The sequence below is a fragment of the Equus caballus genome, chromosome 15, assembly GCF_041296265.1.
Source record: "Equus caballus isolate H_3958 breed thoroughbred chromosome 15, TB-T2T, whole genome shotgun sequence".
Lineage (NCBI taxonomy): Eukaryota > Metazoa > Chordata > Mammalia > Perissodactyla > Equidae > Equus > Equus caballus.
The window spans coordinates 45,580,552-45,602,766 of NC_091698.1; the positions used below are offsets into that span (position 1 = coordinate 45,580,552).

A 22,215-nucleotide genomic window follows, 5' to 3' on the forward strand; every position below is an offset into this window, starting at 1 on the left:
ATGATGTGTGGTGTAGTGTTGTGTGGTATGGTGTGTATGTGTATGGTGTAGTGTGTAGTGTGTGGTATAATGTGTATGGTGCAGTGTGTAGTGTTGTGTGGTATGGTGTGTGTAGTGTGAGGGGTATGTGTGTGTGTGTACTGAGGCACTTTGAGCCCTCAGTGACTGCTGTGACCACCTCTACTAGGTTTTATTCCACCTTCACGCTTGATTGGCTGGGTCTAGAATTCTAGGCTAGAAGGCTTTCCCGCAGAATTTTGAAGGCATTACTCCATGTGGTGCCCAGTGCTGCTGCTGAGGGCCCGATGCTCTTCTAATTCCTGAATGTGTGAACCTGTCTCCCCTCTTTGGAAGCCTTCAGGGTCTCCTTTTTATACCTGGTGTCCTGATACCTCACAGTGATACCAGATGACTGGGGCTTTCTTTATTTACTGTGCTGCCTCAGTATGGGCCCTTCTGTGCTGGAGCTCCTGGCCCTCAGTTCAGGAAAACTTTCTTGTATGATTTCTTTCATAGTTTCTTCCTCTTTGTGTTCTCTGTACACACTCTCTCTCTTCTTTCTTTCTTTCTTTCTTTTTTTTTTTTTGGTTAGGAAGACTGGCTCTGAGCTAACATCTGTTGCCAATCCTCCTCTTTTGGCTTGAGGAAGACTGGCCCTCAGCTAACATCTGTGCCAGTCTCCCTCTACTTTGTATGTGGGTCGCCTGCCACAGTATGGCTTGATGAGCAGTGCAGGTCTGTGCCCAGAATCCGAACCCACAGACCCTGGGCCATTGAAGTGGAGCACGCCAAACTTAACCCTTGCGCCACTGGGCGGCCCCTCTGTTTTCTTTTTGTAATTGATAGAGTTTCTTTTTTAGAGGAGTTTTAGGTTTACAGAAAAACGAATAGAAAGTACAGAGAGCTCCCATGTATTCCCTCACCACCCCACCCCGCCCCAGCTTTTTCTGTAATTAACGTCTTGCGTTAGTGGGGTACATTTGTTACAGCTGATGAGCCAATATGGATACCCTACTATTAATTAGAGTCTGTAGTTTACATTAGGGTTCGTCTTTGTTTTATGTTCTGTAGGTTCTGACTAACATATAATGACATGTATCACGCAGCATAGTTTCACTGCCCTAAAAATCCCCTTTGAGTTGTTGATTTTCAGGTTGCTCTGCTTTTTTCTTGTCTTATGGATGGGAGAGATGACTCCCAAGCCCCTCACATGGGAGCAGACGCTGCTTTCTTTTTGGACTTTCCAGTGACTTGCTGGTGAACCTCCTTGGGTTGACCTCTAATAATTGCCTCATTTTTGTCCTTCTACTTTCGGGGAGATTTCCTCCAATTTATCTTGGAATGTTCTATTTCAGCTCTTCTGTGCTGGGGAGGTTACGCATTCTGCGTGTTGCTGTGAGAAAGGGGCTGAGTTTCAGTCACTCCTGTTTTCAGCCCTGCACCTGACCCCTGTGTTGGGCTTGGTGTCCCTAAGTCCAGAGCCTTTCCGGTTCAGGTTCTCTGTGAGAGCTCTCTGCTCATATCTGTAGGAGATGGGGCAGGCTGTGACCTGGCTGAGAGGAGGGGAAGGGGACCTATGGGGCCGTAGCTGTTCTGCACGGAAGCTGTATGGCGCCGCCAGCCAGGCAGATCGGATTAGTCGGCCTTCCTTCTCAGGCCTCCTCCTGGGAGTCTGAGTGGTCGGGGAGTAGGATTTGGGAAGCAGAGGAAGGAAGGGCTCCGTGCACACCCCTCCCCTGTAGGGTGGGCTCCACCCACCCTGTGTAGCAGTCACGTGTTAAGGGTCCCTGGGAGGGTATAGTGGGAAGAACGTGGGCTTTGGCGTGATAAAAACCTGCTCTGAGTCTCCCCGCTCCTTCCTGGCTGCTGGTTCCTCGATGAGTTACTTTACTTCTGAGCCTCGACCTCCTGATTGTAAAACGGGGTAGTGTGTCTGACCCCTCAGGCTTGTTGTGAGTGTAACCGAGAGTGAGATGAGAACCCTGCCTCCGTTGTAGTTCTCACAGTAGATGCTCAACAGATGCGAGTGCTCTTTCCCTCCCCTGGGTCTCTTACTTAAGGCTCCTTTATGCTGTTCTGGTGTGCTCCTCCATCTTGCAGAAGTGTTCCTGGCAGGGCTTGGGGTGAGTCAGTGAGTGGGTAAGGGGTGTGTGTGTGTGTACATGTGTATGTACACTAGTGTTCCTGGCCCCAAGCCCCTGGGTGAGTTGTTCTTTCCTGGGCTCACGGGTGGCTCAGAGCAGAGCTTTGGCTGGGAGTGGTCAGAGATGATGTAAACAGGGGAAAATGTGGGTAGGTCTGTTTATACCAGGGCCTGGAGATGTAAGGGTCCCTCCCAGCCCCAGCTTGCCCTTCTGGGCCTCAGAATTTCAGAGGTAGGGAGATGGGGTGGGTGGGGGAGGTGTCTCTGAGCTCTGGGGAAGGTGCTGGGGCCGGAGGGGGGCATGGTATGGTAGCCACTGCCCCGCCCAGTAGCACTGGGGAGCTGCCCCTACTCAGGATGTGGTTTTCTCCACCATGGAAAAGTTGCAGACAGTTTCTCAGCTCTGCCTGTGGCCTGGAAGGCAGGGCCTGTGTGTCAGAGCAGGAGCCTGTGGGGAGAGGCTGCCATGGCCCCCATGGCAGGGAGGGGCTCTGTGAGGTGCCCGTGACCAGCTTGGCCGCGCTCCTCCTCTCACAGGTGGTACAAGCTGCACTCCAAGTCAGGCAAGAAGGAGAAGGAGCGTGGCGAGATCCAAGTCACCATCCAGTTCACTCGCAACAACCTGAGCGCCAGCATGTTTGACCTGTCCATGAAGGACAAGCCACGGTCCCCCTTCAGCAAGATCAAGGACAAGATGAAGGGCAAGAAGAAGTTCGATCTGGAATCCGCCTCTGCCATCCTTCCAAGCAGCGCCGTGGAGGATCCTGAGCTGGGCAGCCTGGGCAAGATGGGCAAAGCCAAAGGCTTCTTCCTCCGCAACAAGCTGCGCAAGTCGTCTCTGACCCAGTCCAACACCTCGCTGGGCTCGGACAGCACCCTGTCCTCGGCCAGCGGGAGCCTGGCCTACCAGGGCCCGGGTGCCGAGCTCCTCACCCGCTCGCCCAGCCGCAGCAGCTGGCTGTCCACCGAAGGGGGTGAGTGAGAGAGCGAGGGGCCGTGCCTCCCTGGGGAAGGCAGGGGGCGGGCTGTTCCCTCAAGGTGGTAGGGAAGGCCCCGGCCGGAACAGGCGTGTCTCCTGGCGCTAACCCCTGTGCTTCCTTTTCAGGCCGGGACTCTACACAGTCCCCCAAGTTGCTCACCCACAAAAGGACCTACAGTGACGAGGCCAACCAGATGCGAGCGGCTCCTCCCCGGGCCCTTCTCGACCTTCAGGGCCACGTCGACACAGCCTCCCGCTCTTCCCTCTGTGTCAATGGGAGCCACATTTACAACGAGGAGCCCCAGGGCCCCTTGCGGCACCGCAGCTCCATCTCGGGCCCATTCCCACCCTCCAGCTCCCTGCACAGCGTCTCTTCTCGGCCCTCCGAGGAGGCGCCTCGGTCTGCGGATGACTCCTGGGGCAGAAGCAACCGCAGCACCAGCAGCTCAGAGGTGGCACCTGGACAGGAGGAGCTGAGCTCTCAGGCCAAAGTGTTGGCCATTGGGGCCAGCCACTCTGGAGAGGAGGAGGGGGCACGGCCCCCAGAGGGGAAGCCCGTGCAGGTCGCTACACCCATGGTGGCCTCTGAGGCTGTGGTGGAGAAGGAGGGAGCCCGGAAAGAGGAGCGGAAGCCCCGGATGGGCCTCTTCCACCATCACCACCAGGGGCTGAGTCGGAGCGAGATGGGGCGCCGCGGCTCTCTGGGAGAGAAGGGTGGTCCCACTCTGGGGGCCTCCCCGCACCACTCGTCCACTGGGGAGGAAAAGGCCAAGAGTAGCTGGTTTGGCTTGAGAGAACCCAAGGAACCAACTCAGAAACCCAGGTACGTGCTTGGCAAGACTAGCTTTGCTCTTTGGGGAGGACGCTGGGGTGTTTGCAGCCTGGACCCTGGGGCAGGGAGGGCAGAGCAGGTGGGAGCCTCAGGCAGGCTGCTGGGGCTCTGGCTTTGCATGGTTGAGTGAGGAACCCTGTCTCCCTAAGCTAAGGCTCGTTGTCAGCACACGGACACAGGTGAGTTGCAAGAGCACAGAGCTCTGAGGGCACCATGGGTTGAGGAGCCTACCTCCTAAATCATGAGCCTCATTTCACCCCCTGAGGGAGGGCAGGAATAGGAGAAAAGCTGGGAAGGCCATTTGTATGAATTCTTTGCTTCCCAACCTCCGCCTCTTCCCCTCTGGCCTCAAGGTCAGGGAGCCTTGGCAGGTAGAGAGGTGGGGACTGGGGACAGTACCTCAGGCTCCCCTCACCCTCTCTGAAGCTGGGCAACCCTCCACCCCAGCTGCTGAGCTGTATGTGGTCTCTTCCCTCTGAGAGGTGGGAGTCAAGTAATTGATACCCCCACCCCTCCCCTCCCTACTCACCCCCAGTTGCTCCCTTGGCCTGACAAGTGGCTGTGGGCAGCTCCCCTGACATCTGTGACCTACCATCTGTCCTTGGAGACCCTGGGGGCACTGGCCCTCTCTGGTGTCTCTTGGTCTTGAGGTATGGCGAGTGCTGATGACGGCTGCTCTGTTTTGAATGTGCTGAGTCCCACCTGTGAGAGGAATGTAGGAGTCCTTCAGCTCAGGCCCTGGGCAGAGCTCCTAAGAGAATTCTGATACCAATTAGGATTCTGTACCCAATTCTAACATGAGGGGCGGTTCCCCACTCATCCAAGGAATTCTCTGACACCAGCTGGGTGTCCTACAATTCATCTCAATTCTGACATTGTCTACCTGGAGATAGCAGTGGATTCCACATGTGCTCGGTCCTACAGGACTGTCCCCCACCACCAGGTCAGATGCCAGTCGCAAGTCCAGGTTGTCACCTGTGCTTCTGACCAACCAGCTATAGATTGGAGGTTCCAACGACCCCTTCCTTCCTTGGGTCCAATGAATTTGCTAGAGTGGCTCACAGAACTCAGAGAAACATTTTACTTACTAGATTATCAGTTTATCATAAAAGGATCTAACTCAGGAACAGCCAGATGGAAGAGATGCACAGGGCAAAGTATGGGGAAGGGGCACACAGCTTCCATGCCTTCTGAGCGCCTCACTCTTCCCCCAGTCTCTATGTATTCAGCAACCTGTAAGCTGCCTGAACCCTATCCTTTTTTGGGTTTTTATGGAGGCTTCATTGCATAGGCATGATTGATTAGATCACTGGCCATTGGCTCTCCCCTCCCAGGAGGGTCAGGGGGTGGGACTAAAAGTTCCAACTCTCCAATCACTCGGTTGGTTGCCCTGGCAACCAGCCCCCACCCTTAGATTCTTTCCAAAACTCACCTCATTAACATAAACCCAGTTGTGGTGGTGAGGGGCTTGTTATGAATAACAAGACACCCATTTCACCTTTATGGCTCTGAAGCTATTTCAGGAACTGAGGACAAGACCAAATACTAGAGCAAAAGAGACACCTATTGTTGTTATCACTCCGGAAATTCCAAGGGTTTGGGGAGCTGTGAGCTAGGAACAGTGGATAAAGACCAAATATGAGAAATACATATATTTCAGATTTTCTCATCTGAATGACCAAATTTCTGTTTCTTATAAATCACGATATCGCATTCCCTGATGCCCACCCTGGCCCTTTTGCCTCCTCCTGACTGGTAGTCAGCAGAGGCTGCTGCATTGTCCAGCAGGGCCCAGGGAGTGGCTCCAGGCATAGTCCACAGGAGCCAGTATCTCTCCCCCTTCCCAAGGGCCTGGGGCCAGCCCTGGACAGGCAGCATCTGTGGCCACCCCTTCCAGTGTGGCAAGGGTGCCTGTTTGTGTTCTCTCAGCCAGCCTGCTCCTCTCCTTTGGTGGATATATGGGCAGGAGGTGGGGTGGGGAGGCGGGGCACAGTGGTGAAGGGTCGAGCAATGGGGCAGAGGGAGGGCCCCTAAACCTGTTCCCCAGCAGAGGGGAGGGGACTCTGGAAGTCCTGGTTCTTTTCTTTCCCTGTGAAACTCTGAGTCCGCTGAGCGGAGTAGGGAGAGGAATGTAGGACCTTTTTGTGTTTGGGCCCTGGCTGGCTGGCAGCCCTCCACACAGCCTCGTAGACGGGTGTGTGGGCTGGATCCGTCTCTGGGTGACGCCTCCCCTGCTTAGTAGCAGCTTCTGTCCCTACTGCCCAGCCCCTACTCTCCAGAGCCCAGGGGAAGCCTGGGGGAAGAGTGAGATGAGGGGATGAGCCTTTCTTAAGTGCCCAGGCTGAGCCTGGTGGCCCTCTGACAGCTCAGAGATATTTGGAGGTGGCAGGGTAGAGGGAGGTGGCAGGAGCTCTGGATGGGCATTTGCTGGGAGGAGGTGGGGGCCCTGGGTCAGAAGGGGCACAGACCGTGGGCTCAGTGCTGTCGTCTGTGGGGTAGGACAGATGCTGGGGGACATCTGTTTGTGCAATCATTTCTGGGCACGTACCCAGACTTTGGGCTTAGACCCCTGCAGGCCATGACTGAATAACATTGACTTGGAGTGAAATTGGGGTTGTCATTGCTCCTGCTTACAGCCTCTGTTTTCCTTCTCCTGTTTCTCCATGTCTCTTAACGGCCTTTCAGAGTCAAGAGAAGTTGGGTCACTGATGGACATAGGAAGCTGAGGTGTCCTTCTGTACTTGAATTTTCAGCTTGTCCTCAGCTGGTTGAGGGCGCCTGGGCATCCCTGCCCTCCCTGAGGCCCATTTGCAGGGGCAGGCTCTGTGGCCTTGCATCCAGGTAGTGAACTGGAAGGCTGTTCCTTGGGTACAGTGGCCTGGCCTGGAGAGGTGTGAGCCCTGGCCATTGAGTTACATCAGCGTCACCCTTGCCCCGTGTGCTTTGAAGAGACGGGGAGGCTGGCATGGAAGAAATGACTGTTGGCCTTTACTCAGAGGGCTTGCTTAGAGCTTTTGAGGGGAGAATGAGAAGTGAGCTAACTCGCAGCAGGAAGCTGTAGGTTAGACACCCAGCAGCGAGTGACTGAATGTGACTGCAGGATCCCCAGCTGGGGCACGGGGAGCCCATCCACAGGCCCAGAAGTTTGGGGTGCCTCTGCCGGGGGGCTGCGATCCCGGTTGCTGGGTGTTCCTCACTGGGAAGGGCAGCGGCGCCCTCTAGTGCTCCCCTGTGGCACTGATGCCCATGGAGAGGCCTGAAGCTCTGCATTGGCTGTGCAGCCTCCAGAAAAAAGCTGCTGCTGTTGGAGGAGGCAGTGGCTGGAAGGGAGGGAAGGAGGGTGTGAAGGGCCAGGAAGATGGTCCTCCTGTTCTTCCTGACCTGGCTTTCATCGGCCAGGTCCCATGGCTGGCACACTAGGCCTCCACCAGGATTTGTGGCTCGGGGGAGGGGGCATTGGAGGGCCTGCGCAGCAGCCCTGCTGGGAGCCATTCACCTTGAGCTGCGCTCTGGCTGCTTAGTGTGTCGGGACTGCCAGGACCACGGGTGGTACGCCCGCAGTGCCACAGCGGGTTGTCTTTGTGTCTGTCCCTTTTTGACCCTTCTGGAGTAGAAGCTTCCAGAGGGCAGGTGCCCCTGAACTCTGATGCCCCTCCCCCCACTGATCCTAGCACTTTGTGCACAGTGGGGAATCAAGTATTGAACACAAACATTTCCTTAATTGGGGGTAAGTGCGGCACAGCATAGAGGCAGTGTATTGTGGTGGCCTTTACCAATCCCTGCGTCCACCCAGCCCCTCTCCAGGAGTGGTGGACAAGGGCCCCATGAGCCCGGAGTGTGCAGTTGCGGGCATTCTCAGTGGAGTAAATGAGTAACTATGGTGTGTGCCCAGTGAGTTAGTGTGGCCATAACGTCCTATTTGTGCCTGTTTTCCTGGCATAGTTAATAATGTCCCTTTACTGTATTAAAAATGTTCTGGTTTGGAAGATAAATTATGTTTTCCCTACTTACAACTTACAAGGCCTCTCTATGTCACTTCATTGTGCCCACCTGATGGGAGAGGCAATGTCCAGTCTCCTGGACACGTTTCCTGGACTCTAGGGCGCATCTCAGGCAGATTCCAGGACATTGTGCCTTAGGAGAGTTGGCTGAAGGGCAGGTTGCCTAGGGGTGGGTATGCTCTAAAGGCTGGCTTTGGCCTTTTGGGGGCCTGCCTGGTACAGAGCCAGACTGCCTGCAGATCCACATGCCACCTGTGGGACCAATGCCTGGAAATGAAAACAAGGACACAGAGCCATCTCAGCCTAAGGAAGAGCTGTCCAGCAGTGAAACCTAGCCTCCAGCTACAGAGGTGGCCCGGTGGTGGAGTGAGTTGCCCAGCAACAGTGTTTAAGAAGAGGTGGGCTGTCAGAGTGAACAGGAGATTTCTGCGTTAAGTGGCAGGTTCAACTGATTGTTCTAAGGTTCCTGCAGGCCCTCGAGTTCTGTTCCCATAGGTTGAAGGGGCAGAGACATTTGGACTTTTGATTTCTTTCCCCAACTTTCCATCCAAAAAGAGAAGACAAAGCAGCATATGCTGAAGCCCCCACTGCTTGGCGGGGGGATGGCACCGTGCTAGGCTGGCTTGGTAGGTTCTCGGATGCAGGTGGTTTCTGTCTGTCTTCAGAGCATAACCTGCAGAGGTAACCACACATGGGAGTCGATCTCTGATCTGTGTCAGGTGGAATGGTAGGGAACGGATGTTTTAAAGTGAGAACCTTCAGAATGTGCACCTCATGTGGAGCAAGGGCGAGGGAGGCATGGGGTGGGGCATGTTGCTGGGTCGAAAGCGTGGACAGGGTGCTCTCAGAGGTGCCGCCAGCTCTGCGGAGCATGCCAGGCCTGGCACCTGGAGTCCCTTCCTCCAGGGAGAGCCCTTTGCTGGTTCCATACCAACGGGTTTGTGTGCATCTCTGGGGAGCCCATGGGGGTTGCCAGCCTAGCCTGGGGCTCCAGCCTTCTACCCTGCCACTCTCCTGCCCTGCAGTTCTGACCGCCAGCCAGACTGCTGCAGACTGCGAGGGTGAGTGGGGCCAAGCTGGGGCTGAGGGGTTGTAGAGCTAAGCTTGGTGCTATTTATTGTTGATGGAGCTCTCTTCCCTCAGACCCCTCTTGCCACTCATCACAAAGGGGACTGGGGAGAGTACCGAGTACCAAGTATCAGAGTACTGAGCCCTGTTCTTGGGGACTGAGTCCTGCTGGCAGAGTTGGGCTGTATCTGATATGGGTGCTCCAGTGGGGGGCGGCTCAGGGCAGGGTCTTGACCCACATGGTGGTGGTACATTGCTCTCCTTGGTACGCAAGGTAGGCATGTGTGCCTTGGCCCTGGGGCCTGTCTGGAAGGGAGAAGGGATGTCTGCCGAGTTTGGGACTCTGGGCCCAGGATTTTCCCTCTTCCAGTATCTTCACCATGTTGTGACCATAGGGGCAGAGCAGTGCTGGGAAGCCCAGCTAGGGTGGGAGTGGATGGGAATTTTTACATCCTCTCCCTCCATCTCTAGATGGTGGCATGAGACTGAGAATCCACCCTTGGATAGGGAGTTATTGTAGGGCAAAAATAGGGTCAGGAGAGCCTCTGGAAGCTGGATTCTTAAGAGAAAGCCAGGGGCTTGAGACCTGGCTGTGTCCTGCCTGTGAGGCGGAGTCGCAGACTCGCAGACTGTCTTGGGAAACCCACCTTTGCTGCTAGTTGAACTGGACACCTTCCCGTTGTCTGCCCCCAGTGTTTGTGGACAAGCTGGCCCTGCCTGTGCCCCACTCTGTCTGGGTGCCGGGTTCTCAGAAGAATCCTGGCAAGCTCCAGACTCGTGGGCCTCTTTCCATAGGTGCCTCTCCTACCCCAACCTGCATTCCTGTGGGCTGACTGATGAGGCCACCTTCTGCCACCTCAGGGCTCACCCCCTGCATGTCCCTGTGGGAAGAGAAGTTCCCCAGGATGTTTCCACCTGGGTAGGGGTCAAGGAATGGGGGTCTTGGGACTTAGAGTGGGGGCTGGGAGACAAGGCTAGGATAGCAGGTGAGGCCACCAAGGTCTGGGTCTGACATGGCTCTGCCTCCAGGCAGGCACAAACCTCTGATAGACTGCTGTCACCTCGGGTGTTGGCTCCTGCATTGTCTCTCTGGCCTCTTTCTCTGTCCCAGGGGTGTTCTGGGGCAGCCGAGAGCTCTAGTGTCACAGTTCACCCTGTCCACACTCCTAAAGTCAGTGGCGTGCTGTGGATTAGGTGCAAGTGCAGGAGATGCCCCCTCATGTAGAGGACCCTGGAGGGGACACCTGAAGGCCAGCAAGGCTTTTCCAGCATCTTTAGGAGTGCAGGTTCACTGCCATGGAATGGATTTCCCAGGGAAGCCAGGGTTCTGTGTGGGGAACCCCAGGAGGCCCCTGGTGACATCCAGTGTTGCTGCTGCCGCCTCTGCTCCCACATTCCAGCCTTCATCTCCCCAGCAGGGCTGCTTTCAAGGCTGGCCTGTAGGTGCCATTGGTGAGGAGCACAGTCTGCTAGGTGCTGGGCTGTGTGGACACCTGACAGTAGACATCCTCAGCAATGTCTTGCTGTCCTCATTGGCTGGTTATGGTACCCCTCCAAGAAACAAGAGGGGTGGGTTCTCTTCGATTGACACCTTGTCATACCTGACGACAGCCTCATCCTTACCTCCTGTTCCTTCAAGGGGTCAGTGGAACCCAGACTGTTTCAGGAGTCAGAATTCCAGGTGCCCTGCTGGCTTCTATTAGTGTGGCTTTGTCCAGCCAGAGACCTAGGCCCAGCCTTTCTCTGATCTCTTTATCTCCTGCAAGTCAGCTGATACTTTCTTTTCTCTCTCTCAGTCATTAAAGGGATGTAAGGCTCTGTCTGATTGGTTCTTCAGGTGTAAGTCTGGCATCTAGTAGAATCTTCAGCATAGGGTAGTGGAAAGAACGCTAGGTTTATCTTGGGATTCTGCCTGTAAAATGGGATTATTGCTCTCTGGGGTTGGTGTGAGGATTAAATGAGCTCTTGCCAGCATCTTCCTCCTTGGATGGTATCAAATAATGTTACATGTTGGGGCCTTCCCTCTGTCCCCTGGGCCACATGCCTGAACCCTGCCAATGTGGCATGTGGCACCTCATCCTGAGGCAGGTGGGGGGCAAGGGGCGGTATTCAGCGGGGGCGTTTCCAGTCTTGGCATTAACCAGGAGGCTCACGGTTTTGTCTCCCTCCACAGCCTGGACGTGTCTCCTCAGGTAGAACCTGACCCAGCTGCTCTTCCTCACCACCTCCCCTGCTCCCCCCGTGCTCCGGCCCCCCCCACTCCTGCTCCCACTGCTGCTCCCATGCTAAGCACTAACCTTTTAGCAGCCGCCTCCCCCGCTGCTGCCACTGCTGCTGCCACCACCGCCGCCCCTGAAGCCACCCCATCTGGATTCTTGGGTCTCACCAACCCGTTCCTCACCTCCTTGCAGAGCAACCCTTTCTTCGAGGAACTCATAGCCGACATAGCACTAAACTCTCCTTCACCTGCTCCCTCTCTCCCCAGTGCCTCGAGGGCCAGCCCCACCCCCCTGGCCTCCCCTGGGAAAGCCCCGCCTGAGTGGGACGACACCTTCAACGTCTTTGCTGCCAGCAGGCTGCGTCCAGAGGCCAGGAGCAAGATCCTGGCCCCTGCAGGAGTGGGGCTGGAGGCGACTGGGCTGCGAGACCCAGGCCCCGGGGCCATGACAGTGAAGGCAGCTGAGCCCCGGGGGGACCCTGGGGGAGGAGGAAGAGGTGGGAGCAACGTGTGGCTGGAGCCCAGGGTTCCTCTGGACTTGGGACTGGACCGCCAGAGCACGAGTGCGGCTGACCTGGGGCCCCTTGGGTCCGTAGGGGCTGGCCTGCCCTCCACATCAGCCCAGCTGCACTCCAGAGCCTCGGACCCCGAAGCAGACAGGGAGCTGCTGGCCCCAGGAGGGGAAGCAGGGCAGAGTCCAGCAGACAGTGCGACGTCTCTCTTTAGCTCCCCAGAAGTGATCAGCGTGTGGGAGAGGCTGCCTGGCCCAGACGACGCCCCTGAGGGCCAGGATAAGGAGGCCTCCCAAGGCGAAAGCCAGCTTTTGCACGAGCTCAATACAGTGGACAATTCCTGGCCTTGGGATGTGGTTACTATTTCTCCTGCGGCTGAGACGTCCTCACCAGTCCTGCAGGGAGAGTCTGATGAGCTGCCTCCTCCCCAGGTGCAGCCAGAGTCGCCAGAACCCGTGAGCCCCAAGGGGAGCCAGGCACTTCCCCCACTAGAGCTGGAGCCAGAGCCCAAACCCAAGCTGGCGTCCGGCAAGGGGCTGCAACCCAGCACACCACCTCCCAAGCCACCACGCCTCTTCACCCCCTCAGTTTCCCAGGAGAAGGAGGAGGAGGATGCAGGGGAGCTGAGCAGCAGAGGGGCAGAGACAGGAGGAGAAGACACCTTCCCAAGTGCTCTGGTTGCTGGTCTCCAGGAGGCCAAGGAGGAGGACAAAAAGCCCAGGTTGGAGTCTGACAGCCGTTCTTCTGGAACCCTGCTGGGTGAGCCAGGCCTGGAAGATCTAGTGGAGGATGCCAGCCGTGCGGGGTCTGGGCCCTGCCTGTCTCTGCCCACCAGCTGCCCTCAGGCTCCTGCCCCCATACCCTGTTACTCAAAGAGTTTGGCTCTTCAGAGTCAGCAGAGCTGGGGGCCTCCAGAAAGAGAAGGCTCTGAGGTTCCTGAGGCCCAGAGCCAGGGACCAGTAGGAGAGGGGCTTGGGCCCCTGTCTGGCAGCTCCCAACAGGCTGACCTGTGGGCCTCGGAGGAGGATGCCTTGAACCCCTTCTTGTCTCAGGGGAGCCAAGGTCCCCCCAGCCTCCCGTCCACATCCCCTCCAGGGTCCAGGGAATCTTCCGTCCACTCTGGTCCAGAAGAGCTGCCCACCCCCACAGAGCCTGCCTTTCCACCGCCCCCTCTCCTGCCCTGGGCCAGCCACCGCCACGGGGGGCCCAGCCCTCCGTGTTCTCCCCCGCCTGGAGCCTGGCCCCTGACCTCTTCCTCTCCACCCCCCGGGGAGCCAGCCTCCCCCTCTGCGGGCTCCCCTGCCCCACTTGGGGAGGACCGTGCTGCAGCCACCCCAGCCTCCCCGCTTGTGCTTCTGCCCTTGGAGACACGACCAGCTGAGGAGCCACAGCCCAGTGCCAGGTGAGCGGCCCCCCGAGAACACTCTCCAGGAGGAAGTGGGTCAGGGTGTGCAGAGCACCCTGAGGGCTGAGGTGGTCCCATTCCAGCCTCAGCCCCTCCAGAGGCAGGCGAGGGGCTCCTTCGCCTCGAGGCAGGATGGGGGAGGCTGTGAGGACATGAGTATTCTGTGGTACTGGCTCTGAAGCCCCCTCCTTTTTGAGGCCTTGGAGGAGCAGGTGCCCCCATAAGCCAGGGGTTTGGGTGTCACACTGATGAGGTGCAGGAGATGAGGAAGGGGGTGGGGAGAGAGGTGATGCGGGCCGGCAGGGGAGGGGGGTGAGAACTCAGGCACTCAGCCACAAGGTGAGCTAGGGGCTGGGGGCCATGAAGCTTGTCAAATAGGGGCCGTATCCTCCGTGGCAGGCCCTGGGGGAGCAGGCTGTGGAGGGCAGAGAGCCAGAGGAGGGATGGAGACTGAGGTCAGAGAGGAAAGCTGGAGACACCTTCAGAGGACAAAAAGAAAAAAGAAAATGCTTCCCACATATGTGATCCTCAGAAGAAAGGTCTCCAGCTTCGTCAGGGGCTTCATCAGTTTGCGTTTGTGCCTTTTGGGCTGGTCCCCTGCACTTAGGACTGTGCCGACCTGATAGCGGATGCCTAGGTGACTGTGGTCACTGTGGCGTTGGTCTGTTTTGGACAAATTATGAGGCTGTGACCTCACCAGGTGGTTGCTGAGAGGTGAGCAGAGCTGAGGTCTGGAGACACAGTCCCTGGGGGGTGATGGGCTGTGACTTAGCGAGGGGCAGCTAAGTCCGTAGGGGTGCCAGCGCTCGAGGAGCCCTGAGTGAAGAAGAGGGGAGCATAAGTGGCCACTGCCTCTGGGGAGCAGGGCAGGGCGAGGGTTTTGGGGAGCAGGACAGACTCCAGCAGTGGCCTCTGTGAGGCCCCAGCCCACTGGCTCATACATTCAGTCATCCAGATTCACTGAGCATCTGTTGTGTGTCAGACACTGAATAGGGCTGAAAGACACTGTCCCACCTGTATTCCCAAGGAGTTCCCAGTCCAGTGGGGAAGATGGAGGTGAATCCATGAAGGGAAGGCCCGGGGGCCGGTGCTGATATATGAGAAGTGGGTGGGAGGGAGTCTGAGCTGCCACCGGCGGCTGTTCCAGTGGTAGGTGGTGATGCCGTTCCCGGAGGTGTGGGAGAGAGGTTGTTACAGCTTCATTGCTCTGATGACAGCATCTTCAGCTAGCCCTGCTGTATTCCAGCACCACTTCAAATTATACTCACCACTTTCTACAAGTTTTATTCTCTTCAGAGTTGGCATCATGTCTGTACTTGGCATGTTCCTTACATCATGAAGCAGATGGGCCAAATGAGCTGTCCCCATTTCTCAGACGAGGAAATGGAGTCCATGAGGGATCCAGGGTCCGTCAGATGTAGTGGGGCAGTCAGACTGGGAGCCCAGGACTCCTAGCCCGTCATTCAGGGCGTTCTTACGCGGCAGTGATGTTCCTCCCCTCCCCCAGCACAGCCCATGGGTGGCGTTAGAGCTGCCTTTCACCCCCATCCCTACTGCAGACCCCTAGGTGGGAAGGAAGGACTGAGATAAGGTCTTTTTCCTCCTGTCTGCCCCTGCCTGGACTCTTGGAGCTCTTCCCAGCTTGTGAGTCTGCATCCATGGCCCTATCCTGAGTGACAGAGCTGGCTTCTCTGGGTTTGGGTGAGCCCCCTCCAGTGGAGATCAGGGCCTTGGGCTAAGCCATTTTGCTTCCTACTCCTGAATGGTCCAAATCCTCTGTGAAGTAAGCGTAAATTTTAAGAGGTGCCCAAGGGGCAGGTTAGTTGATTTGAGGGCCTGATGCTTGCAGTTGGGGTGAAATCACAGGTACAGGTACTGGGGGATCCCAGAGGAGGGTCCCCTTAGTCAGCCTGGGGGAATCAGGAAGGTTTCCTGGAGGAAGTGGCCTTGCACAGCTTTGAAAGGAGAGTAGGAGTTAGCAGGCCAGCAGGGGCAGTGTTCCAGACAGAGGAACAGCTTTTGTCAGAACGTAAAGATGCAAGAGCTGTTTCCCCTGGCCAGAGTGCGTGGGGAGTAGAGGGCCAGGAGGAAGGGCAGGGGCCAGACTGCGTTAGAGACTGTGTTTTCTTACCCTGACAGGGAGCCAGGAAAGGCTGTGTAAGCATTGGAGAGGCTGAGAACATTATCCCACAGCAGAATGGGGGTGTGCTTGGAGGTGGGCAAGAGACCCACGGAGGAGCTGACTTACCAGCTGTGGCCAGAAGGAGGGTTTAGCTAGCACTGGCTTGGAGAGGAGGAGATGGTGTGAAAGTGAGAAGGCAGCAGGGCTGATGTTCGTTAAGGCTGCATCTGAAGCGAAAGATTCAGAGGGGTTCCCAGGTTTCTGACTGGATTCATGGGAGGCTAATGGTGCCACGCATCGCTGGGGAGCACAGCAGAGGGCAGGCATGGAGGGGAGTATGATGTGCCTGGGGTGACCCTGAATGGAGCAAGGCAGCCTGTGACTCTCTACATGATGGGTCCAGAGCTCAGGGGTGAGTTCTGGGCTAGAGATAGATTGCGGTGACAGGAGTCGAGGAGGTGGAGGGGAGGAACCCAAGGGCAGACAGCAGTTAAGACTGAGAAGGGGCTGTCAGAGGTCAGAAAAGCAGATAGAGGTCTTGAGGGGAAACGAGGGAGAAGGAGAGCAGCCCAAAGGAAGGAGAGGTCCTAGTGTCAGCTCCACAGAGAGGTCAGTGAGGTGAGAACCGAGGGGTTGGTGGCCTCAGCAGGAACATATGTGATGGGCTGGGGGGAGCCACTATGATAATGGGTTGAGGAGTCAATGAGAGGTAAGAACTGAGAGAGACAGAATGCAGCCTGCATCCTCCGGGTGAGAAGAAGGAAGAGGTGGAATGACTGAGGGTGATGGCTGGGCGAAGACAAGGTCAAGGGAGGGTTTCTCAGGCCTGTGTAAATGCTGAGGGGAGCAACCGGCAGAGAGAGGTGGGTGACCAAGTGTCTTAGTTTTAGCACTGAAAGTCCCCCATCCTGGCAATCCCCAGTCCTGGGAAAATTGAGGAAGTGAGAGGGTTGGTCACCGCCCTAGAGAAAGGTTACGGTGTAGAAGAGGGGGAGGGAAGATGGATGGCAGGGGTGTGTGGGGTGTGGCCCTGCAAAGACTGGGTGTAGGTGCAGAGCAGTTTGTAGGACAGCTTCTACTGTCTCTGGGAAGGGTGAGGTTGTCTGAGGGAGTGAGATGGGGATGGTGCAGGTGGTGGGGTGAGGAGTGAGGACAGCAGTGAGGGCAGAGGAGAGAAGGGCTGCTGAGGAATGCTGGGTGCAGATGCCCTGCAGCCCTGGCTGAGTAGGGGCAGCCACCACCAAGTGGTAGGTTTCTGTCCAGCTGACCTGCTGGCCCCACAGAGAAGGTGGCCTCATCTTTCCCTTGTGCTGCCCATCCATCGCATGACACATATCCTGTCTGTCTCTGCAGTCCCCACCCTGTGAAGCCCCTCAGTGCTGCCCCCGTGGAGGGCAGCCCCGACAGGAAGCAGCCCCGCTCCAGTCTGAGCACAGCCCTGAGCAGCGGGCTGGAGAAGCTCAAGACAGTTACATCTGGCAGCGTTCAGCCTGTGGCTCCGGCCCCTCAGGTCGGCCAGACAGTGGACACCAAGAGGCTGAAGGTGAGGCCCAGCAGGATGCCAGGGGGCGTCTGACCAGACGTTTGGTGCTGTGGAAAGAGGGCAGGCGTCTCAAGGTCAGGAGCAGGGTGCTGGGCAGGGCGGAGCAAGGAGCAGGCCTGGTCTCCCATGCCAAAGCCCTGAAGCCAGTTTGGCCATCTGTGGCATTAGAGATGGAGGCAGCTCCAGGGGCCTGTGGGTGTGAGACTAGGGTGTCGGTGGGCAGGCGGACAGATAGGCCTGAGGCTGTCCTGCTCACTCTCATTCCATCTGACTGCAGGACTCAGGTGTGCTGGATCAGTCGGCCAAGTACTACCACCTGACCCACGATGAGCTCATTGGCCTGCTTCTACAGCGGGAGCGGGAGCTGAGCCAGCGGGACGAGCATGTGCAGGAGCTGGAGAGCTACATCGACCGGCTTCTAGTGCGGATCATGGAGACCTCACCCACGTTGCTGCAGATCCCCCCTGGCACCCCCAAGTAGTCCTCTTCACTCCCGCCCCGGGAGGGTTGGCGTGGACCCATTGCCCTAACAGGGCTCACACCCTCCCTCCCTCCCACTGAACTCAGCCTCCCCGGGGCAGGGTGCAGTCTGTCCTCTATTGTGACTCTTTGCTCTCCCTCCTGCCTCAGTGGGGCTGCTGGAAAGGGGCCCTTTGGACTCCCATTGGAGGCATCAGGTTCCGTGTACAACTTGTGTGTCTTTGGGAGCCCTGGGTCTTTCCCACCTGCCTATTTTCGTATCCCTTAGCTTTGGGAGCTCCAGGGAATTGGAACAAAGCATTCAGCCCTCAAGATGGAGCAGGGGCAAGCTGCAATTTGATATGGTATCTGGGACATAGTTTATTACCCCTCAAGGATGGTTGTCCATTTCTTCCACGGCTAAACCCTCATCTTCTTCATCTCTCTCTAGCCCCTAGGGGACTCTTAGTATTACTGGGTCAGTGGCAAGGACCAAGCTGCCCGTTTGTGATTTATGGGCAACCAGAGCACCTGCTCTTCAGCCTCACATCTGTTCCCCTGAGAGAAAAGAGCCCGTGTGGTCTGCTGTAGTCTCATTTCTGCCATGCCCTGAGTCTGTCTGTTTCTAGCTATTTGCGGAGCGAGTGCAGTGTGGATGGAGGGAGATGATGTGTTCTCCAGGCCACTCCCTGCCCTCCTCTTCTGACCTTCCCTTTGAGTGTCATGTGTGAATGTGTGGAGAGCTGGGGCAGGTGGGGGGAGAGCGCCTCCTCACCCACCTTCAAGGTGTGGGCCCCTCTAGGCCTCAGGGTTTGGGGATCAAGCCTTGTCTCTGCTCTTGTTGCCTGTCCAGATGCCAAAACTGTGCTGCTGCAGGGTTTGACCTTTTGGAAACCAATGAAAATGTGCCTTTTGTGGGTGGGGTCAAGAGCCTCTGGATGTAGACCTCTCCCCCTGTTTGACATCCCCCTCCCTCCCTGTTGAGCACAAGGGGCTGATCTGTCAGGGCTCTGGGAATGGGAAAGGAGGAGGGGGGCAGCCCAGCTGGGCTCTCTGCCCCTCCCCTAGAGTTAATTTCAGTTAAGGGTGTGGCCAAGCTGCTGCTGCTCCCTCGGACTCCCTGCTCTCTTCTCCTCCTCCCTCAACCCCAATTGGGGGAGGGTTCTAGGATAAAAACTGCATTCTGGAAGTGGGAGGTCCCATCTGCCTATAACTTAGGAAAAGCCTTTGTTGCCCTCCCATCCATCCACTAGCTGCCATCCCAGCCTCTCTTCTGCCCCATGGCCTTGCCTGGCTTGGCTGCAGTTCACTTTGAAATGAAGTGTCTGCCCTTTGGCCCAGCCCCTGCTGCAGAAACATGGCAGGCTTCCCCATGGCATCTGCAGGGAACCTTTGGTGGTTTGGGGCACCCTGCTTTAGCAAAAGTTCTGGGATAAGGAGGTATTGAAGGAGGGTACTTTTGAACCAGTGAGGAGCTAGAGGGTGAGAGCAAGTCTGGGATTGCCTCTTCTTTGTGAGGGCCTGTGGGATCGGTCGGGAAGCCTTGGGAGGAGATGTGCTCTATGGGTAACATCTTCTGCCAGAAGCAGAGGAGCCCCACACATGGGGGAAGGCCTCTGTGATGTTATCTACCTTAAGGACCACTCATCAAAGCTTGAGGAAAGTGTCCACAGGTGCCTAGGACTTCGGTCATGTTTTTTGGGGTCATTGAAGGTTGGAGAGGTGTCTGGGGGGGGGGGTCACTCCTCTACTAGGTATTCCTCTGGGCTCTATTCAGTCCCAGCCCTGACCCTGATCTTCTACTCATCCTTGATTGTGGGCCTCCAAAATGCCCAGCACAGGGATGTCTTCGGGAGAGTTTTGAGTTGAAGCCCAAGGTTCTTATTGGATGTTTCTGCTCCTGGCCACAAGTTAGAGGAGAGCTGCTGGTGGGGTGGGCAGGGAGCAGGCACAGTTCTGCTTTGCTGTTTGTCTTCCTAGTTGTAACTCCTGTTTATAAAGAGCTTGTTCTTCATGTTTTGAGCACTTTATGAAGAATAAAAAGTTCACATACTGCAGGTGCCTCTGTTGTGTTCCTGTTTGATGAGCATGTGAAGGAGGCTTCTTCGGAGAGAAGGCAGCCTTAAATCAAGGTGATGGGGTTCTTGGATGACACTGCCCCTGCCCGAACATCAGGGGCAGCAGCACAGTGTTGCCCAGTGGCCTGGACTCAGTCTTTTCTCACTCCCAGGATACCCACATTTACTGAGTACTGTCGGGGAGTATAGGGGTAAAAGACTTGATTCCTGTTCTCAAGCTGTGTAGTCTAGAAGGGAAAGATAAGACAGAAATCCAAGTTACAGATGGTTCTGCATGGCTAGCTAGAATCTCTCCAGCTTTAGGAAAAGTCTGTTTCTTGTGGTTCAACTGTGGATGAGGACCTGACTGCTACAGCTCATGAAGTGTCCAGAAAGACATGGGCAGGCATGAGCCAACCCTGCACCTCGGCATGAGACTAAGGAGATCCAAAGTGGGGTTCCCTAGGGTTGAAACCAAGTATTTCTACTATTCTCTTGGGTGAAACAGGCAGTTTCCCCAACTCTCTTCTTCCAGTCTGGCTCACTGGCCAGATAATTCAGTTAGGAATCTCTGCAACTCTGTTCTGCAGGAGGGTGTTGATTATCTCTGCTGGTTTCTTGTTCTTTGATCTGCAGTGCTCCCCCTTACCTAAAGTCCTTGTAGCTGGTGTTTGATAAACACTGCTGAACCCCATCTCCAACTCCCAGTTCTCTTCCTGCCCAGGAATTGGGCCCAGGAGAGATCTTCCATGGTTGGCCAAAGAAGTGGAGCCTGCCAAGGCTCTTAAGCCTCCACTGTTTAGGTCATACAGCCAACACACATTTGTCCCTGCTGTGAGCCCTCTGTACCTGGCACTGAGGACTTAGCAGTGAATCAAAAAGTCACAACTCCTGCTCTGTGGACCATAGAGTAGGAAAGACGGATACTCAAAACCTTAAATAACTATAAATGCAAGGGTGGCAAAAGAGAGGTTCTGGGTGCTAAAAGAGCACGTAGTGGGTTTTGTGGAGGTAGGGTGATGGATCAGGAAATGCAGTGTTTAGGCGGAGGCCAGAAAGATAGCCAGCGTCAGGCGAAGATAAAAAGTTAGTCTTCTGGGTACGGAATGTTCAAGGGTCAGGGGCGATGAGCGCCCAGCATGCTCCAGGAACAGCGTCAGGGTGGCTGCAGAGCACAGGGCGAGGGACAGGGTGGCTACAGAAGAAACTGCATAAAGATCGCGCAGTGCAACTCTGCAGAAGGCCTTCTGAGATTAACCCTACTCCGTCTGGAGTCCTTTCCCAACTGGTCCCGGGTCGGACTCGCTTGAGCAGGGCTCTTCCGGGCTGCAACTCCAGTAGCGATGCCCACCGCAGCAACTCAAACTTGTAGGGGCAGGTCACCAGCGAGGGATCGCCCTGTGGCCCCCTGTCGGGATTTTAGAGTCGTACATGCACGCTCTTCCCGGACTGCAGATCCCTGGCAAAACTGGCGGCGGGAACCGAGCCCGGGTCTGAGTCAGTGCAACTCTCCGCAGTCTAGGGTTGTTAAGCGCTGTGACGAGAAAAACTACATTCCCCACAACCCCTTGCGCCCCCGGCTGTCTGCGGTTGCTTATGACCAATCCGGAGAGGCAGCTGTGGCGGGGGCCGAGGAGGGACATTTTAAAAGGGCCGGAGATTGCGGGCGTCAGTGGCCATGGCGGATACAGCGACTACAGCATCGGCGGCGGCAGCGGCTAGTGCCGCCAACGCCTCGACCGATGCACCTCCTTTCCAGCTGGGCAAACCCCGCTTCCAGCAGGTGAGGACCGGGCTGTGGTCTGCGAGTCGGCGGGTGGCACAAGGAGGGCGAGCAAACTCCACTCCAAAATCCCCTTTAGCCCTAGGGTCTCCGACCCGCGGCCACCGGGGAGCCTGCAGCGACTGCCTCGGGGACCTCGGCCACAGTCGCCCCTTTCCCATTGGTCAGCAGGGTGGACGAGGACTCCCACCTTGGCTCCCTATTGGCTGTCGTCGCCGTCGCTCCGCGGCTGCCAGCGCCTCCCAGCCTCTCCCGCCCGAGGCGCTCTGTGATTGGTCACTGCCGGCCTCGGCCCGGGATCCGGGCGCCTGGGTCCGAGCGGCGTCTGCAGGGTCGCTTTGGGCTGTGCAGCGGTCCACTCTGGGCAGAAAGTTCGAGTCCGGCCCTGGGTGAGAAGTTGGCGTGGCCGAGGTCCCTTCTAACTTTTTCCCCGGGTGGTGACTGGATTCTTTCCGAGCTGCTGGCGGAGGCTCCGGGCAGCACCTGCGCCCCGCGGTCGCGCTCCCAGCCCTCGATCCCACGCCGGGTCCGCCTTGCGCGACGGGTTGGGGCCACGAGCCGAGGGTGCCCGCGGCCCGGCGAACCCCGTCCCCTCGGCGGGGGATTCGCTGACGCAGCGAGTTGCCCGGTGGTGCCCTGCCGGGGACGGAGCGAGGACGTGCGGGGAGAACCGTGGTGCGGAGGAAACGCTGTGTCATCCCCGGGACCGCCGGCCGCTCGGGGGGTCCGCGTCCCCGGCCGGGAGCCCGCCCCAACCCCTCCCCAGGGGGTCGCCACAGCCGGGCCCTGCTGCCGCCGAGCGCTCGGCTCTGACCGACCCGGTTGGGCTCTCCGGGGCGCGGTGACAGCGGTCCTTTAACTCCGGGACCCCGGACAGGGCGTCGCTAACTCGGCCACGGAAACGGGGATCGAACCGGCGGCCCGGGCTGAAGGCTGAGAGGGGCCCTTCCCACGCCGTGGGCCACGCGTACTCTCCATCCCCGCTGCCTCCGGCGCCGAGGACACGGACTTTACTAGGAAAAGGGCAAAGAGACTGCTGAGGTGAACCGGGCTTGCCTGGGCTGGGGGCGGCGGAGGCGGGCAGAAAGAAGTT

The 22,215-nt window shown here is 57.2% G+C and overlaps 2 protein-coding genes across 13 annotated transcripts in view; both read left to right on the top strand.

Annotated features, from left to right (window-relative positions):
- The window catches only part of RAB11FIP5 (RAB11 family interacting protein 5), a 38,457-nt gene extending 19,120 nt beyond the window's left edge, over positions 1 to 19,337 (top strand). For 2 of the 5 annotated variants that reach the window (XM_023618890.2, XM_070236242.1), the window contains exons 2-6: positions 2,681 to 3,117; positions 3,249 to 3,945; positions 11,197 to 13,155; positions 16,634 to 16,823; positions 17,101 to 19,337. In XM_023618890.2, the coding sequence (XP_023474658.1) occupies positions 2,681 to 3,117; positions 3,249 to 3,945; positions 11,197 to 13,155; positions 16,634 to 16,823; positions 17,101 to 17,304 (3,487 nt within the window). In that variant the 3' untranslated portion in view covers positions 17,305 to 19,337. Of the gene's footprint in view, positions 1 to 2,271; positions 2,376 to 2,680; positions 3,118 to 3,248; positions 3,946 to 11,196; positions 13,156 to 16,633; positions 16,824 to 17,100 lie in introns of those variants that run through there. The other 3 variants (XM_070236241.1, XM_023618891.2, XM_023618893.2) reach the window with 3 other exon arrangements.
- A 1,574-nt stretch (positions 19,338 to 20,911) lies between these two features.
- The window catches only part of SFXN5 (sideroflexin 5), a 108,024-nt gene continuing 106,720 nt past the window's right edge, over positions 20,912 to 22,215 (top strand). For 5 of the 8 annotated variants that reach the window (XR_011426372.1, XR_011426373.1, XR_011426374.1 and 2 more), the window contains exon 1: positions 20,964 to 21,122. Coding sequence is in view for 3 of the 8 variants with exons in the window: in XM_070236245.1 (XP_070092346.1) it covers positions 21,018 to 21,122 (105 nt within the window). In the remaining 5 variants the exon portion in view is untranslated. Of the gene's footprint in view, positions 21,123 to 21,201; positions 22,164 to 22,215 lie in introns of those variants that run through there. The other 3 variants (XM_001488626.7, XM_023618896.2, XM_070236243.1) reach the window with 3 other exon arrangements.